This window comes from Somniosus microcephalus, chromosome 2 (assembly GCF_052327205.1).
Source record: "Somniosus microcephalus isolate GS21.2 chromosome 2, FLI_Smic_1.0, whole genome shotgun sequence".
In the NCBI taxonomy this organism is placed as follows: domain Eukaryota; kingdom Metazoa; phylum Chordata; class Chondrichthyes; order Squaliformes; family Somniosidae; genus Somniosus; species Somniosus microcephalus.
Genome location: NC_140988.1, coordinates 233,570,489 through 233,589,541, shown reverse-complemented (window position 1 = coordinate 233,589,541; position 19,053 = coordinate 233,570,489). Strand labels below are relative to the sequence as shown.

Here is a 19,053-nt window from a genome sequence, read left to right as displayed (position 1 = left end):
CGCAGCGCAAACTATGTGGGAAATGGGAAATGTCACATTATTGCAGAAGGAGATGCGTAGTAGAGAAAGCTTTAATCTGCATCGAACCATGCTATACCTGATATGGGAGTTCTTGATGCTGGCATTGTGTGCCTGAAGTGGAAAGTATTCCATTTCCCAGCACTAACAACCTTCCCCTTGATTAGCACAAAAATTCAGAGTTTAAAAATGTCCAGAAATCTCAAGAAATCTCAGCAACATTTACTTTTAATGAGGCATGTTTCATGAAAACACACTGACCAGAGCTTTTTGGGGGAAGGGAGGAAAACTGCCTAAAGAACTGTGTGAAAGTTCCATCAAGATGACATCATATGCAAATAATGCAATGATGTATTTCAAGGTGATTTGCTTCATTACATCCTGTATTTGTAAACAAAATGGAAGGAGAAGCATTTTGTATGCAGCCTCTTTAAATTCTTAGAAATGACATTATTATGTTGCATATATTAAAGAACTATTATACAAATAACCAATAGCCTGACTCCACCCTTACCTCAGCTCATCTGCTGCTGAAACCCTCATCCATGACTTGACTATTCCAAAGCACTCTTGACCGGCCTCCCATCTTCCACCCTCCATAAACTTAAGCTCATCCAAAACTTTGCTGCCCGTGTCCTAACTCGCACCAAGCCCCGTTCACCCATCGCCCCTGTGCTCGCTGACCTACACTGGTCCAAGTCCCGTTCGCCCATCACCCCTGTGCTCGCTGACCTACAATGGCTTCTGGTTGAGCAACGCCTCGATTTTAAAATTCTCATCCTTGTTTTCAAATCCCTCCATGGCCTTGCCCCTCCCTATCGCTGTAATCGCCTCCAGCCCCACAACCCTCCGAGATATCTGCGCTCCTCCAATTCTGGCCTCTTGCAAATCCTTGATTTTAATTGCTCCACCATTGGCGGCCATGCCTTCAGCTGCTGAGGTCCTAAGCTCTGGAATTCCCTTCCCAAACCTCTCCACCTCTCTTTCCTCCTTTAAGACGCTCCTTAAAACCTACCTCTTTAACCAAGCTTTTGGTCATCTGCCCTAATATCTCATGTGGCTCGGTGTCAATTTTGTTTGCTAACGCTCCTGTGAAGCGCCTTGGGACATTTTACAACATTAAAGGCGCCATATAAATGCAAGTTATTGTTGTGCAATTGTCTTAAATTCACTATAACAAGTGAGGTTCAGAAGGTTCAGCTGCAGCAAAATGTCACCTCACTATGTTTTGAGGGGAGCTAATTTCTACAAGATCAGTACTGTTTCAGAAGACATTACCAATCCAATTAGTTATTGGGCTCAGCTCTTCTTTTTCAATCGGATGTGCTCCACAAGTCTACCATGCTTCGAGTATCATTGAATAAAATAGAACAAGTGAACAGCCGGCTCTTACCTGTCAAGGACTTCTTTTTCTGCGATGGTGGGTGGTCGTACATGTACTGCTGTATGTCAGTGTATTTGGAGCTGCCTTTCCTTTCCAACATTGGCACATACTGAGTGCTTTCAGCTTGTTTCATGTCCATGTAGTCCCCATTATTCTCAAAGGACAAGATCACATAGCTACGGAAACAATAGCATGGCATTAATCTTCAATACGCAAGCAACTTTCTTAATGACAGAGACTTGTTCTTTAAGAGCTTTGCATTAGTCACTGCAGGATCTTTTCCTCCATAAAGTTGGATAATGGTCCTTGCTATCACAGCTGCAATTTTGGGGTGAAATTGGTCTTTGCCAGTAGCACTGATGCTACGAATCAACAACCTGTTTTATACCGTGGTCGATTTTCTTTTTAGCCGGTTCACTATGAGCACATTTCACACTCCTGGCAAAGACCAATCTTACCCTCTATATGTCTGTTGTATTCTTTATTCAATTTTAACAAAACGCATTCATGTAGCATCTTATCAGGTCTTTCAGAAACATCTCACATATGAAATACTTTGACGTGCAGTGACTGCTATTGTGTAGGTAAATGCAGCAGCCATTTTGTGAATAGCAAGATCCCACAAACAGCAATGGGATGAATAACCAGTTTAATTTGCTTTTGGATTGTGTTGGTTGAGAGGGAATGTTAGCCATGACACCAGGAGAACTTCCCGCTCTTCTCTGAATAATGCTGTGGTAACGTAAACATCCATCTGAACTACTGGAACAAGTAGCTGGGCTTTGGTTAACGTCTTATTCAAATAATAGCACATCTGACAGCACAGCACTCCTTCAGAACTACACAAGAGTCTCTGCCTAGATTATATGCTCAAATGGTGCCCGAGTCCATAACCTTTTGATTCAGAAGTGGGTGTGCTATTAACTGAGCCAAGCTGCTACTTAAATGTTTGAAGTTGGTTATAGGACTTGAAAAGGACTACTGATTTTTTTTCTCTGTATTTTGATATATTCTAATTAACTTGAATTTAATAGCAGTTAAATGGAAATGCGAAATTTACTAATCATTTATTTTTTATGCTTTTTATTTCATATTTTCAAAAAAAACATACAGGATACACTGAAAGCAACACTGTTATGAAGAGATTGCACTAAGTCTCCCACATCACTCTTTTAATGCACGCAAAGGGATCAAGTGGTATTGTGGTTCTTTTAAAGAGAGTGCTTTGTTAACATGATAAATTCATTTGATTGATCGTATTATAATCTAGTTATAAAGTAAATTATAAGTGGCTGTATTACAAGTTAGCCACTGAACTCACCTTCTTGTGCTTTCATCAGCAGGGTTTATACCAAAAATGTCCATTTCCTTTTTTCCTTTTTCAGAGTATCGATTTATAAAGCTGTCCCTGTTCTTATGCAGGTAGTTAACCAGATCTCCATAGAAACAGTATTCAGTAATAATGTAGATGGGACCTATTGGATAGAAAAATAAAATTAGTACAGTGCATTTCAGAATAAAACAAATGTTCCTCAATGATCTGCTGAGTGGTACAAGTATGGATTGGTTGGAAAGGGGAATTTGAAGCTCAACTTCATACCCTGCTAATGTTTACAGTTCCTATTCTAAAGAAGGATCTAAACTGGATTCAGACTACAATAGATTGGAAAAGGGGGAAAAATAGGGGAAATAACATGAAAAGCAAAACTCACCTGCTTTGGTACAAGCCCCTAGCAGGTTGACTATGTTTAAATGTGGGCCGAGATGGGTCATTATCTTCAGCTCCGACATCAGGGCCTGCTTCTCACTGGATCGAGCTGTAGCTGTGGAAAAATTAGAAATAGAAGTCAATTATACATTGCTAATTGAAAAAAGTCATTGTTAATGACAAAATTCAAAATTTGTAAGCTACATACTTTTTTATTAAAACAAAGTTATGAAATTACCAAAGTACCTTACCACTTTTAAAAGAGCAAATAACATGAAATGGCAGAGCGTATATTTTAGATCACTTTTTAAAGAGTGTTTAATATTGACCTGGATTTTCCGGGGCCTATGACTGTGTACGCGGTATTCCAGGTTTAGGCCTGCGCTGTGCATGCGCAAAAACCCAGAACTTGCGATGTCAAGAATTTTCTTGACAGATCCTCCGCATCCCCGGGAAATGGACATTCGCTGGCGGAGAGTCGGGCTATTTGCCCAACGAATGCCCAACGAATGCCCGTGAAACTCTTACGCCTGGTAAAAGCAGGCGTAGGGCCTTCTTTTACCAGCGTAAGGGTGAAAATAAATATTAAAATAAAATTTTGTATTTTAACATTCAAAAACTTGTAAAATAAGTCTGTGTTATTTTTGACCCCTTGAAAAATGTTTACATTTAATTTTCAAAAAATTTAATTTTTGTTTTAAATATTTAATTAAATTATATTTTAATTAATTTTTAACATGTAATGATTTTTTTTATTTCAGTGCTGTTAAAATGTATTTTTTGGGTGATTCTTATTAAGCTCATGGGGTTTCCATATGTAAATGGAATTCCCATACACATAATGGGAATCCCCTTTCTGACTGGTTGGGCTGGCCCACGTGATCCCAAGGGCGCTTGTGAACCACCTGCGCCCCTGGGATAAGTGGGCTTTTACGCAGGCCTATGCAGAGGCCCAGGGGCGTGAGTCTCCGTGGATCCAGGACCATCAGGTAGGTGCGTAGTTTTATTGCGGTTCGGAGGCATCCACCCACGGAAGCCTCCAACCGCAGATTCAAGCCCATTATTTTCTCCCCTTCCCCTGTTTAAGGTAGTTCTAGTGTTTCTGCCCCTAGTCTTCCCTCCCAACTCATGAGGAAGTACGTGTTTTCCACTTGTCTATTCCACCATGCTGGCACAGCATATTACAGTTTTAAGGGTTCTTGTAGAAGTAGGTTTAGTAACAGTGGGCCATTTTAACAGTGATCATCCACTTTAATAGTGAACACCCATTGTAAAGTCTGAGGTACTACCACAACATGCAAAAGTCTTCTATGAAATATTTATGTTTGTGCATTGGTACCTTCCATAAAATAAAATAAAATTCATGTAACATATATCAAAGAATCCATATAAAAATGTATTGCAACAATTTCCAAGATTTCATCAAAGTAAACTGCTGTCAGGCCAAGCCCAGCTGTGCAATGTACAACACGGGTTAACTTACGCTTTAACATTTTTACAGCAACTTTCATGACAGGCTGTGAGCGACTTAAGCCGTATGCAGTTCCTTCAACTACCTTTCCAAAGGCCCCAGACCCAAGAATTCGCCCTTAAAAAAGCACAAGGAATATAATAATTAATGTGACATGAAGAATTTTATCATGAAAACAGCATGGTTCTGGTCAATATCAAAAACTACCAGAGCTGACAGAACAAGGGAGTCAGGATGGTCAAATGCCATTTCAGATGGTAAATTATGTTTGCATATTTGTTTTTTTTTAAAGTATGTGTGATGGCCTACTTTATATTCTAACTTTCTAAGAGCAATAGTGGTTTTCATCCACCTAGAAACTAAATTTATCTAACACTAAGGCCCGAATTTTCCCTACCTGGACAGGTTCAGTGCAGGCGGTGGCCATGGTGGGTCGTGACCCCGTTGCTGGCTCCATCCCACTCCACAGAACAACTTTATGTTAATAGAGACTATTAAGCCCTCCCAGCGCGTTACATGGCCCAATTAAATGGTGTGGGTCTGGTGATGTCATTCATGATGCGTTTTCAGCCAGTATCTTTAAAGGGGCCATGACTACATTACATTTGAAGGTTAATGTAACATAGTGCTGTCAGTGCATTACAGCATTGGAGTGCTGCAAACACTTTGACCATGACTGCACAGAGGCAGAGGGCTGCACCCAGGTTCTCCAACGACTCCCTCCATATGCTTATGGTGGGAATCAGAGCACACAGGGACATCCTCTTTCTTTCCAATGGGTGGAAGAGAACTCCCCAGGAGACCAAAACACCCTGGTTGGAGATTGCAGAAGAGGTCACCAGTAGGGATGTGGTCAAGTGGACCTGGGTGCAGTGCTGCAAACGTTTCAATGATCTCATTAGATCAGGAAACGTGAGTACAAAGCCACACTCTACTTCATCCTGCTGTGCCTCTCATCACATCCCCATCACTCTGACTTCCCAACTCTACTCCTGCACATCCTTACTCACACCAACTTACCTTGCACCTCCACCCATCCCTTTCTCTCTATCTACATTATCACATCCCCATCTTACTAGCCACCCCTCACACTCACCCTCATCCTAGTGCAATCATACCAACTAACAACACACAAAGAGGCCACTTGGCTTTGGCACCCATTCCATCATAGTCTCCCTCTAAAGATATAACCCATCAATTCCTTACACTCATTCCATCACTCTCACTCAACCTTCTCTTCCTTCCCTCCTTGCAGGAAAAGAGAGCCTAAAATAAGAGGGAGAGGGGGAGAACCGGTGGTGGCCCTCCATCATTTGCAAACCTTACAATAGCAGAGGAGGCTGCTTTAGAAATATCTGGAGTCGCCAAGCAGCTGGAGGTGGGAGACAGAGAGGGGGACATCTCAGCAACCTGGTGACAGAATTACATCTCATACAGCCACATGGCATACATCAGCCACTCATATGGTGACTGATGTCAGCAGCCATTGAATGGTCACCATGTGCATAATGGTATCTGTACCTATTCTTCATATGACATATCGAACTCATCTCTTTACTCTCCCACAGGTCCATCAAGAGCCCCCCGCCCCCACTGTCCGGCTGGAGGAGGAATACAACTCCTCAGAAGAGCCTCCAGCCTCTGAGGGTGCACCATCACCTGACATAAGCGCACCCAGCACCAACACAGATACGCACACCTCGGTGGGTCCCACGCAAGATAAGGTAGTGTTGTCACCTGGTATCTCAACTCACAAGTGAGCAAGAGCAGATGGTGGAGACAGGGACAGCAGTAGAGACTCCTCGCCAGAGGGCGCAGGATTTTCCTAGCTCTGCTGAGCTGTATGCAGGTGCTGAGCTGCATGCAGGTGCTGAGCCTCGGGCCATCAAGAAAGAGGGCGATCCTGGAGGTGCAGGAAGAAATGCAGGGGGCTCTGACAGGTTTTGCGAGTGCAATGTCTGCAAATGTTCAGAGAATGGAGGAGTCCATCTCCAACATGAGCACCACTGTGTCGCAGGCGATGGTGACTGTTGGCTCCTCCATGGATAGGATGGCCACCTGCATGGAGCAGCTAATGCGCCACTCACAGGAGCACATGGTCTCTATGGAGAATAGTTGGCAGAGGCTCATAGACCTCCTCTCTAGGAGGGATGTCAGTGTAGACGTGGGTCCTCATGGCCCCACTGATGTGCAGCAAGGTGCTCTCCAGCGCCTTGGCAGCAGGGAAGTGGGCAGCCTGTCTCTACCTCTGCTGAAGCCACAGGGGTAGCACCTTGCAGAAGCACACGGAAGAGAAAGATGAAACACAAGTAGATTCACAAGGGTAGCCACTTGGGTGTTTGATCCAATTTTTATGTAAAGGTTCCATTAATGTGCTGTCAAACATAAAAATCTTTATTTTCACCACTTTCTCCTCTTGGACACATTTGTGTGCACCTTTGGAAGTGACTTAGTGAGTTGCAGTGAATGGTGAGACATAACAGTACCTCCAGCAATGGTGATGAGTGTGAAAGGAATGGCTTGGTCATTGTAGGGATGATTTATGGTGCTGGTGTGGGGTGGTGCCAACCTGGCGCATCATGTGGCAGCCATATGGGTGCACAGCATCAAGTTAAGTAAATCTGGCCATGATGAGGCCATCCCAGGCCTCCCGGGCAGCAATGTGCTTGGGTGCTGATGCCCTCTGTCCTGTGCAGCATCAGGTGATTGCGGAGAAGGTTGATGGTATTGTTGGTGCTGCTGGTGTTGGGGATCATCGTGGTCAGATTCTGAGGACCAAGGTGAGACAGTATAAACGGCAGCCATGTTGATGGAATAGATGGCAGATGAAGTACAGATGATAGTAGCACTCGGTCAATGGTGAGAGAGTTCTTCCAATGAGGTGACACTGGATGGAGACTTTCATGGAAACACTTGCAGCCTGCAGAATCTGTGCTGGGAATGCAGTGAGCAACAGCTTCTGCCTGAGAAAAGTGATCAGCTGTGAAGTGGGAGCTTTTACTGTACATTTCATGCTGTCAACTAATTAGCTGAAGCAATGGCCACAGAACTCCCGCCTCAGGTTGACAGACGTGGTTCACAAGCAGCATGGTTCGCGTGGCCATCCAGGTAAATTTAAAAGGTATGGTTAAAAAGACGCTTAAGGGTCTGAGAACAAGCTAATAATCCTTTAAATTGGGTCACCGAGGGAAAGGCACGTGGGGCAGGATGACGGCGGGTTCCCGACCCGCTCCCAAAAATATCAACTTTCCCACCTGACCTGCCTGCAATCGTGTCCGCAACCACCCCAGAAAATTCTGGCCAAGAGTACCATAAAGACCAATTAGGTTGGGGTGCCAGCTGTTGTTTCCTATAGTTCTACTTTATCATTGTTACCATTAGGTAATTACAGGAGGATTATATGGTGTCAATGGCAGAAGCACTGTATAAAAAGAAAGGAAGCAATTGCATTTATATAGCGTCTTTCACGACGTCCCAAAGTGCTTTACAGCTAATGAAATACTTTTGAAGTGTAGTCAGTGTTATAAAGTGGGAAATGCGGCAGCCAATTTGTGCACAACAAGCTCCCACAAACAGCAATGAGATGATGACCAGATAATCTGTTTCAATGATGTTGGTTGAGGGATTGGCCAGGACACCAGGGAGAACTCCCCAGCTTGACTTTGATGCTATGGGATCTTTTACGCCCACCTGAGAGGGCAGACGGGGCCTCAGTTTAATGTCTGATCCTAAAGACAGCCCCTTCGACAGTTTCAGCCTGGATTTTGTGCTCAAATCTCTGGAGTGGGACTTGAACCCACAACTTTCTGACTCAGAGACAAGAGTGCTACCACTGAGCCAAGGCTGAAAGAAGTGCAAAGGGCATTTGACTCAAAAGGGTTAAGTGGCATTCTGCATTATAGTTCAACATCCTGTTACCTTACATTTGAGCAATTGTAGTTAGTAGCTAGTAGGATTTGTATTTAAACCAGAATGCCTCTGAGCTCCAACGCAATGAAGACTTACCAAGGACAAGTCCATCCCTAGGAAACTCCCATCTTGTATCATAGGGAAGTTGCATGGGGTCAACATAAATATATTCATGCCCATCTGGACTTATGGATTCAATGACTCTCCATCTTATCTCATATCTTGGTTTCTATACAAAACAATACATCAATATTTTACATTATTGGAATGAGATCATCCTTTTCTTCCGTCTTAAGCAGACTATATTTTAAAGATCTCTTAGAATGTATCTACTTTGCACCATTAAGTTTATTTATATTAATTAACGCCATCAATGTCCTGGATTGCCATCAAATTACCTGGGAATAAAAAAATTCCAATAAAACACGATTACATCTTTTCGGAATACAAATTGTATGGGATTATATTAGGCTGCTGTAGGAATCATGCAAAAGAATCCTAAAAAATATATCGTGGGACAGCAAATGTTGGCGTTTTTGCTGAGATCCGACTACTCCAGATCTCCAATGCTGATGCTGCCAAATTTGTGAGGTAAAGGACAGCTCCCCCATGATATAAATGCCTTCAGTGGTTTTGGGGCATTCTCTCTGTTGGGAAGTCCACCTGAGCAGGCCCAAAATATGGGAGGGGGTGGTTGGTCCCCTCCGGAAACATTTTGTAGCTGCCTCTGTGGTCCCCTTTGTAATGGGACCATCATGAAATCATTATATTTAAAAAAAAATCTTCAGGTTTGCAGGTTCTGAACTAGACCCCCAGGTGGGGCACACATCTACCCCTTGGTTGGCCAGTACACCCGATCTCACCAGGTGCTCCTGTACTAACCACATGCCAGGTCCCATAGAAGGGCCTGGGTACGGGAACTCCAATGTTCAGAATTCCCACCCCCCCTTACTTTGATGAGGCAGAGGTTCCATCCCCACAAAGCCATCCTGGAAAATTGAGTGCAAGTCCAGGACCCCGCATATCCAAGTCCCAGCTGAATCCCAATGAAATTACCACAGATGACCACCAAAATGGTTGTGGATTTACAGGTCTTGTATTCCTTCAGAATTCTGATCTGTTCTGTATTCTTGCATTCATTACTTTTATTAAGTTTAAACTCACATTTTTCTCCTCATATTCGTCCTTTTTCTCCTCAAAGACTATAAATACTAAATGTTCCCAGAAGAAGGGCAGGAGAATGTGCTGCTGGTGCTATCAGCTCCATCATGACTAGCTGGGGAGAGCTAGGTTGGCCCAAAACTATCTATTTATCTTCCCTACAAAATCAATCTATTTTTTTGCAAGGTGCTGCCATCCAATGGTGCAGCGGGACCTGACAGAGCTCCCGTTGGTATTGAAACTTCAAGGGGTAAACAGGTCTAAGTCTCAGGCCTTTGGTCTTCAGACTGGGGGTTTTATGCTCAACTTCTTGAGTTAACTTGCTTTTCACATTTAAAAAAATCACTTGGGTCTTTTTGAAAAAGGTGTATGTTTCTGCCAAAGGATACACTTAGATTTTTTTTTAAATTTGTTTCAATTGCATTTTAGGAATTTTAACATTAATGGACTTGCGAAATTTATTTCTTACCTGTTTCCAAACTACAACGAGCACTATCAGAGAAATGATCACGATAACCAGCAGCACCAAAACTGCTGCAGCCACAGTCAATTCAGAATGTAAATCTGAAAATAATTTTTAAAAGACTGTTATTCCAAAAGTAATCATATTGTATTTATGCTTTTGATGGAAAATTTTCAGCGGTAAATCTATGGGGTCTTGCTTTCAGTGTAAAACCCTCTTATGGACTTCATAGCGCTAGTCCTTAACAGCTATCTTACTTTACAGAGCAATTGTCAGATGATGGGCTCCCCACGGAGCTCTGGAGCTGGACGCTTCATTCAAGTGAAATCAGAATGGATGCACTCAAATAACATCAGGGAGAGATTCCTTGTGAATCATGTTTACTAACTGCCATTGAATCCCCTCTACGTTGCTCTAGTCACAGACAAATTGCAATTGACTGTGTTTTTGTATTTAGCAAAGACTGCCCTGATTTGTTATGAAGGCAGCAAATTCAGCAGGGATTGCACTAAAAAGCCAAAGTTATCTGTTGCTTGGTTTGTCGAAAGACTAACTATACAGAAATTGGTGCTGGCCAGTGAGTTCAAGAGTTCCTTGCTCGATAGTGGTGTGTGCTTGAAGGAATTATCCTTCTCTGGGCTTTAAAAAGGTGATCTTCAGCTGATAAAGTACAGTGGCTGTTGATGGCTAACACTGTGGGACGTATAGTCAATACATATTTCACGTTGAAAGTACTTGTTGTTACCTTCTTTTAAGATGATGGGGGTTATCTTCCAGTTATCAATAAATTCACTGCCAGATAGAAAATCGGATGTTGGACAGAATCTGAGTTGTGGGTGATTTTCCGACAACCAAAACTCAAACACGTTCGATATTTATTTGGACAGAATGGCTTTTCAAATCCATTAATTTGGCCTGTTACTTGGAAGAGAATTTAATGAACTTTGAGTCAATGGGCCATGACTTTATCCTACTAGTGGAATTTAGCCTACCCAATTCTGGTTCAAGAATGGGGCAATGTGTCATATTGCTGATTTTCAAACTGTTTTTGAGGAGACCACAACAGATTATTTTGAGGAAGAGTATAAGATGCCAGAGGTCCCATGATGGGGGTAGGTGTTTCCAGGTAGATAATTATCCAGGTTCAAGGATTTATAGGCCAACAAAATTGAGGCATTGCCAGACTGGGAGCCATCGTAGGTCAGCGAGCTCAGGGGTACTGTGTGAACAGGACTTGGTGTGAGTTAGTATATATATGGATGAGATCAAGTGTAATAACTTGTCCAGTGGACAGAATGTAATCTCTTGATTATTTTAAAGACCTCAAACAAATCCCCTAAAAGTCAATGCTTTGCCAGAGTAAATAAAAGCCCCAGTTCATTAAACCTATTATAACGAACAGCCCTTAAAATAGATATCAATGAATCATGCTGCAATAGTCTTTATTGAAAGGCATTATGCCACACACAGGTCCATTCCCACAGTGAATCTAGATTCTTTGTATGGGATAGAATAGAAACCATTACTTACTGTGAGCCACCAGTTTGACTTCACGTGCAACGACTGCAAGCTCATTCTTTGCAATGCATTTCACAGCCACTGTGTTATCGACTTTCTGAAAAGTCAGTTTGCTTTCCACAGTATTTTTCTTTGTCTGACGGGTCTCAATGCTGATCTCACTTGAATTGTTGTGGAGGACATTCCACAGCATGGAGTCATTTGCACACCTATGGGAAGGTATAAAAGTTAAGGGTTGTTTTCAGTTCATTACCCTTCGACAATAAAACCTGGCTCGATAGAGGCAATAAGGGAAATATTTTACTCAGCTGCACCTTGTTATTTGGATTCCGACAGAAGTGAAAATGAATAGAACTGTAAATATTTATTCAAAGTAAGTAGTTTCCTCACTTAAGTAGGCTGCATGATTGAATGATTAAGTCCTCACTTTTTTAGGTCGGTACAAATCAGCCATTCGACCTCTGGGCTGGGTGTCCCATCTGCAGAACATGAAACTATCTGGCCACTCGCAGAACCATGGTGAAGGTCAACAAGATTGATGATTTTTGCTGGCACTGTAAAAGAAAATAGAAAAAGACATAAAAACTTGATCTGTGCTTGTCTGCCAAAAATAATAGGAGAGATAGCAATTTTCAAAATATTCTGCACAGGCATCAAGGGGTATGGGGCGAAAGAGGGAATATGGTATTCAGATAGAGGATCAGCCATGATCGTGTTGAATGGTGGAGCAGGCTCGAAGGGCTGAATGGCCTACTCCTGCTCCTATTTTTCTATGTTTCTATACAGGCATTACTAAAGATATAGACAACACAATGTATTTCCCAATTATTACACTCAGTTAAAAGGCCTATACAGAGACTTAAAATATCAGGCATCTCACACAAGGATCAAGTAAGTCAGAGGGCTCGCATTTCCAAGCCCCGTGGAGGCGGGTTTGGAGGCGGGAGTGGGGGGAAAATTGCAGATTCGGGGGGCACGAACCCTTCCCGCCCCCAACCCACCTCCATGCCCATTTCCCAGGAGGCGGGTACCCGACCTGTGCTGGGAGCCGCCTCCCCGAGGCGGGAAGGGGATTAGTGCCAATTAACTGCCTGTTAACAGGTAGTTAATAGGCAGTTTTTGGCCTAATCCCTATTTTTAGCCCTGAAGTGTGGGCTGCCCGATGACTCCAAACCACGCCAAGTTAGCGAGGTGGACCGTCGGGCTGAAGGGCTTGGAGGGTTCGAGATGTCCGATGTTTAGGTGAGTGATGGGTGCATGAGTGCAGAGGTAAGTGTGTTTGGTGTGTGTAAAGTGTTTAAATAAGTTTTACTTACCTTTACTTACTAATGCAGGCTTCCTTCCTTCAGGTCTCGGGAGTCCCTCATCTCACCGGCACAGAAAGCAGAATGGCCGCGAGCTGTCAAAAGCTGCAGCCTTCTGCTTTCTGTTCTGGAGAGATTTCTAACTGAGTCTGTGTAGAAGGACTCAAGTTAGAAGTCAGATTGTCAGTGTTTGACAGCTTCACAGAGCTGTCAAACGCTGATATTTCATCTATCAAAAGCTCTTGACAGATGAAATATCAGCATTTGACAGCTCTGTGAAGCTGTCAAAAGCTCTTGACAGATGAAATGTCAATCCCTGACATCACCTGTAACCGGGTGTCCCTTAATTGGCCTGCTGAGCCCGCTGGGCGGGCTCAACAAGGTCAATCAAAGGAAAATCACGTGGGTTGGCCACAAATCAATGGAGGCGGGACTACAACCCCAAAAAGTGGGAGTCCTGCCTCCATCACGTCCCCATTGACAAAATCCAGCCCAGAATGTCTAAAGTCCCAGATCATTAATAAAATAAAACCCTTGTCACATTTTATTCTTTACTTGAAAGAGAATCTGTTTAAATGGCTAAAGAAAGTGAAAAGATAGATTAGCATGAGATCAATTTTCAGAACTAACCAGTGGACTCACCGAGGTCGATCTTAACCCTACCTGCCTGGCAGAAACTGGGAAGGTGGGCAGTTAAAACTGAGCAAGTCAGTTACCTGTTCGGCACTTGCCTCTTTCCTGCCACCTGTGAGCTTAACCTGCAGGGTTAAGCAGGTGGGGGCCTCGTGAATTCATATTAATCAGGGATAGGACCCTGATTGTATTTTAACCTGGATCTGAGTGGGAAAGCTGCCACGGCTTGCCCACCAGCTGAAAACAGGTCAGGAGCTGTCAGGAAGGACAAAGGAAAAGGTCCAAGGTTAGTGAAAAACTTTTTTTTGTGTGGTCTGGAGGAACAGGAGTGCTCCTCCAGGCCCCACAAGGAAAGTCGCAGCCTCCACTGCCCCGGATAACCCCCAACCCTCCTGTGGGTCCCTCTGAAACCCCTTCCCTTCGGCTTACCTGCTTGCCAACAAGCCTTCCTTTGGTGCCGGCTGTTTCAGGCAGGCAGCTGACCAGTGGCATGTAGATGAGGCCCGGTGGTTAAAATTTCCTGGGCCTCAAACTTAGGCCAGCAAAAGCGTTTTGCACTCACCCCGCCTCCGCCTACCTGAAATCTGCTGGGGGTTAAAATCAATCCCGCCATTTCTGAAGAATGGCCTATAACCAAAACATTAACTTGCTCCTTCTCTTTTGAGATGCTGGTGGACCAGCTGTATATTTCCAGCATTTGGCAATTTATTTAAGATTTTCAGCATGATTCAATTGTGCTTTAAATCTTTTAAGTTTGGAAGCACCACTACCTCAAATAGCCCCTATAACATAATATTGCAAAGAAGTGCTAAAGCAGAAACGTACAGGTACTACAAATATTGGCTACAGGACACAATGGAGCTTGTGGACTTACCTTTAACCTGTAAGTAGAATGTGTAAGTGGTACTATTATCTTCATTTTCAACAACAATGGTGTAAGCCCCACTGTCTTGTTTCTTTGCACGAATCAGGGTCAGATTACTTTGATACCTGGAAAAAGTCACCAGAAAAATAGCAAGTAGGGAGTCAGTAAATGGAGGTGGCATTAAATGTTTCACTTTCTTAAACCTTTGTGAACTGAAAGACTTTTAGTTTAGAGTGACCGCAGGACATAATCATTGTTTCAATGTAAGAAAACGGGGCAGCTAATTTGCACACAACAAGATCCCACAAAGAGCAATCCCACAAAGAGCAATCCCACAAAGAGCAATCCCACAAAGATCAGATCATCTGTTTTTAGGTGTTGTTGGCTGAGGGATAAATGTTAACAAGGAGAATTTCCTGCTTCACTTCAAAATAGTGCTATTGGATCTTTTACGTCCACCTGAGAGAGCAGATGGGGCCTCAGTTTAACATCTTATCTGAAATACGGCACCGCCCACAGTACAGCACTCCCTCAGTACTGCACTGAACTGTCCACCTAGATTATGTGTTGAAGTATCTGCAATGGAGCTTGAACCCATGACCTTCTGACTCCGAGGCGAGAGTGGTATCACTGAACCACGACTGATGTCTGAGGTACGGAACTGCACGTTTGTCTGCTTCCTCCAAACATATGTACCATTAACTATAAAAGGAACGGCCAATGACGCATCCCCAAACTGACAGAGGGATAGAGGAAGCACCGCAGAAGAAGCGTCCATTCTTCCTCCATTGGAATTTGCTGTGGCTGCTTCCAGGGTTGCAGAAACCCAACAGAGACGGGGTCTGTCCCAATTTCCTGTTCCCCCCCCGCCGCCCCACTGCCTAAAGCTTGCTTCTGCCCCAAGAAGGAATAGAAGTTCTAGACTGTATTTTTTTCTAACCTGGTATTACAGAAAAACATAATACTGAAAAATTACACAGTAGTAAATGAAGATGGTGATAGCTGTTTAATACACAATTCTTTGTACTGTTGAGTATTGCTCTTATCAGTGATGTAGAAGATAAATACTTTTGTATGGATTTCTTCCAACAAGTGTGTCATGTGTGGTCGACTATATATTGGACTAGTGCTGTGGTGTGCATTCTGCTTTACCTGATTTCCTGGGTTTTTACTGTGTTGATCATCATTTCGTTGTTATCCTCATGCAGGGTGACATTGTCTTTCAGCCACCATACAGTGGGTTCTGGGTAAGCCTCGATGTTGACCACAAACTGCTTGACTTCATGTAGGTCTGCAAACTCTTTTGTTCCATAGTTGGGATCCAAATTGATAAAACCTTTCTCTGGGAATGAGAACAAAAGAATGGCAAGTAAATTGCATCAGCCCTGAAAGATGTATTGTAATTCTCAGCAATATGGTTACCATTTTTAGACTGAGGATCTAGTGACCTCTACGAGCTACCATTTTTTAGCTTCAAAGGCAGAATTACAGTAAGACTCCCCATTAAGAAATACATTTTGCACCTTTGGTACTCACTAACTCCTTCAGAAATTCCTTAATCCACCACTGCAAAAAAATACACTTTTGTGCAGTTTTGTTTCTTCCCTCTAGCACATCTAATATAACATTAGCTATGAATTCACCTTAAGCTCATGTCGCATTGCATTCTCATTGAAATAAAGAAAGACGTGCATTTATATAGTGACTTTCACAACCTCAAGACATCCCAAAGATCATTACAGCCAATTAAGTACTTTTCAAATGTAGTCACTGTTGCAATGTAGAAAACGCGGTAGCCAATTTGCATACAACAACAACAACTTGTATTTATATAGCGCCTTTAATGTAGTAAAAACATCCCAAGGTGCTTCACAGGTGTTTTTGTAAAACAATATTTGACTTCGAGCCACATAAGGAGAAATTAGGGCAGATGAAAGAGGTAGGTTTTAAGGAGCAGTCAATCGGTGTAGAGAGAAGAAATGGCTGGGATTCTTTGATATCCTCCACATGCCCATTCAGTAGTCAGTACCCCAAATTAGCACAGGTCTCAGCCCCAAGTCTAAGGGGGGGTGAATCCAATATATTTTGGAACATTAAGTGAAACATTTGGTAATCATACAATAAAGCGCTTATGTGACAGGTGACAATATATTAGAAAACTTTTTAAAGGGAACCTATTGTACGTGTGTATGTTTGAGCACATGCACCAGAATAAAAATAGAAAAATAGACAAATACATGTTAATTTATACGTACCACTAACATGGATGTGGACCTGCTTTAATCGGTTGGTATCTTGAGTTGCATGTAACACGGAACATTCATAGACTCCAGCATCTTCCAACGTGGCTTCCTCAATTTGCAGGGTCTTCATTATTTTTAAGCTTGGTTGTCTTACTTCCTTAAGAACTTGATGTGCCTCAGTTCCCCTCTGTAGTGAAACAAGGAATTTGTGTGAAGGACTATGATTTCTCCTAGTTTTGTCTTTTAGAATTAACAGTCTTACAACAATACAAAACAGTTAGCAACAGGGAAGATTTGAGAACTCTTAGGCTGCACTTACATACCAACATTAGTGTTACAGCAAAAAGGTTTCCATTTCAGGGCAACACTAAAGTTGGTGTGTAAGCAAGGATTTTCCCAAGTGATCTCACCATGGATTGCACTAGAACAGTAGAATTGAAACCACTAGTAGCTACGGGTTTCACATCCAAACTGCAGATCCAAAACCACAGTTTGAACAAGGTCTTCTGCAGTCAATAGTGCAGAGTTGTAGGTAGAGTTTGCATTTCCTATTTATAGAGGTGGTAGAAAAGTTTAACTTTCTTTTTAAAAATGTGTTCATAGGATGCGGGCGACGCTGGCATGGCTGCATTTATTGTCCATCTCTAGATGCCCTAAGGTGGTGTTGGGCCATCTCCTTGAACCATTGCAATCCTTGTGGTGAAGGTGCTCCCACAATGTGTTAGGTAGGGAATTCCAGGACACTGACCCAATGACGAAGGAACAGTCCATGTTTAAGGTGGTGTGTGACTTGGAGGAGATGATGTACCCATGGCATTGCTGCTCTTGTTCTCAGTGACAGAGTTCACAGGGGAGGGAAGTGCTATCAAAGTATCTCTCCTCAAACCACATATCAATTTAGATTGGCAAATTTACTTTTTTTAATAATAAGTGTTTTGCTGTACTTCAGTGGTCAGTTATAAGAAATATGATGGTGCCGTGATGTCAGAAAATAGTACCAATTAAAACCATTGTAAACGCCAGGCAATAAAGATCAGGTTTGGAAGAGCCAGTGTAATTTAGTTCTCAAAACCCAAAGTAAACTCAGGAGTGATGCACTTTCAATTCACATAGCAGAGTATAAATACATCCTTAGAAATGTTTGAACAGATCCAAGCTTCAGTCCATTCAGTGAAAAAATGTATACAATTTGTCTTCTAATTCAGGGGCAGCTGTCCTGATACATCCTTCAACATTCTGATACAACATTCAACTGTGCATAATACAGTTCTGACAGATTATTTTGATTTTAGACTTCCCTCATTTTTTTTTAAATTCGCTTATGAGATCTGGGCGTCGCTGGCAAGGCCAGCATTTATTGCCCATCCATAATTGCCCTTGAGAAGGTGGTGGTGAGCAGCCTTCTTGAATCGCTGCAGTCTGTGTGGTGAAGTTACTCCCACAGTGTTGTTAGGTAGGGAGTTCCAGGATTTTGACCCAGCGATGATGAAGGATCGGCGATATACTTCTAAGTAGGATGGTGTGTGACTTGGCGGGGAACTTGGAGGTGGTGGCGTCTCATTATGTATTTTGTCTGCAATGGTTTTGGAGTTCAGAATGGTGGACTAACACCAAAGGATATCACTTTATTATGGCACTACTTTCAACCATTGTGAGCTGTATCTCCTGGCCAGAAATAATCCTTCTCTATTCAAATTTCAATTAACTGGCAAAAAAGCGTTTAAAATCAGAAACCCACCAGTGCAGAAGCATACACAAACAAAATGAAGATGGGGATGTTTTGTTGAAGCTCAGAAACATTACTACTTCACAGCTCCTGCACCATCCATAGGACGTGAACATCTGACCATAACTGTCTTGGTATTTCCTTGTTCGTATGCCTTCATGATGCCACACGTAAATAGAGGAGGCCCTCTGCTTCTTTTATTTTGTGAAATTTTAATAACTCTTTTTAGTTCACCATTGTTTAAGATAATTGCCAAAAGAACCAGAGGGGAGATGAGGATAATTTCTATTTTTACACAGCGAGTGTTATGATCTGGAATGCACTGCCTGAAAGGGTGCTGGAAGCAGATTCAACAGTAATTTTCAAAAGGGAAATGGATATATACTTGAAAAAGAAAAGAATTGCAGGGCTATGGGAAAAGAGCAGGGGAATGGGACAAATTGGATAACTCTTTCAAAGAGCTGGCACAGGCACGGTGGGTAGAATGGCCTCCTATTATGCTGTATGATTCTATGATTGTATTAACAAAACACCAACCCAATCTCAATCTGGTGACATTTAAACAACTTATGAACGCCATGCTGTTGAAATATCTCGGTGCGCTATTTCTAGTGCACTGGTTACTGTGACATTGTTAAAATAAAGTGCAC

At 42.6% G+C, this 19,053-nt stretch overlaps 1 protein-coding gene across 2 annotated transcripts in view; it reads right to left on the bottom strand.

The window, feature by feature from the left end:
• The window catches only part of pdgfra (platelet-derived growth factor receptor, alpha polypeptide), a 69,832-nt gene that overhangs the window by 11,060 nt on the left and 39,719 nt on the right, over nucleotides 1-19,053 (bottom strand). For both annotated transcript variants that reach the window (XM_085969999.1, XM_085970002.1), the window contains exons 6-16: nucleotides 16,690-16,864; nucleotides 15,587-15,776; nucleotides 14,444-14,559; nucleotides 12,060-12,186; nucleotides 11,645-11,841; nucleotides 10,121-10,215; nucleotides 8,587-8,719; nucleotides 4,594-4,698; nucleotides 3,115-3,225; nucleotides 2,724-2,877; nucleotides 1,412-1,578 (exon numbers count right to left, since the gene is read on the bottom strand). In XM_085969999.1, coding sequence (XP_085826125.1) covers nucleotides 1,412-1,578; nucleotides 2,724-2,877; nucleotides 3,115-3,225; nucleotides 4,594-4,698; nucleotides 8,587-8,719; nucleotides 10,121-10,215; nucleotides 11,645-11,841; nucleotides 12,060-12,186; nucleotides 14,444-14,559; nucleotides 15,587-15,776; nucleotides 16,690-16,864 — 1,570 coding nt within the window. The remainder of the gene's footprint in view (nucleotides 1-1,411; nucleotides 1,579-2,723; nucleotides 2,878-3,114; nucleotides 3,226-4,593; nucleotides 4,699-8,586; nucleotides 8,720-10,120; nucleotides 10,216-11,644; nucleotides 11,842-12,059; nucleotides 12,187-14,443; nucleotides 14,560-15,586; nucleotides 15,777-16,689; nucleotides 16,865-19,053) is intronic.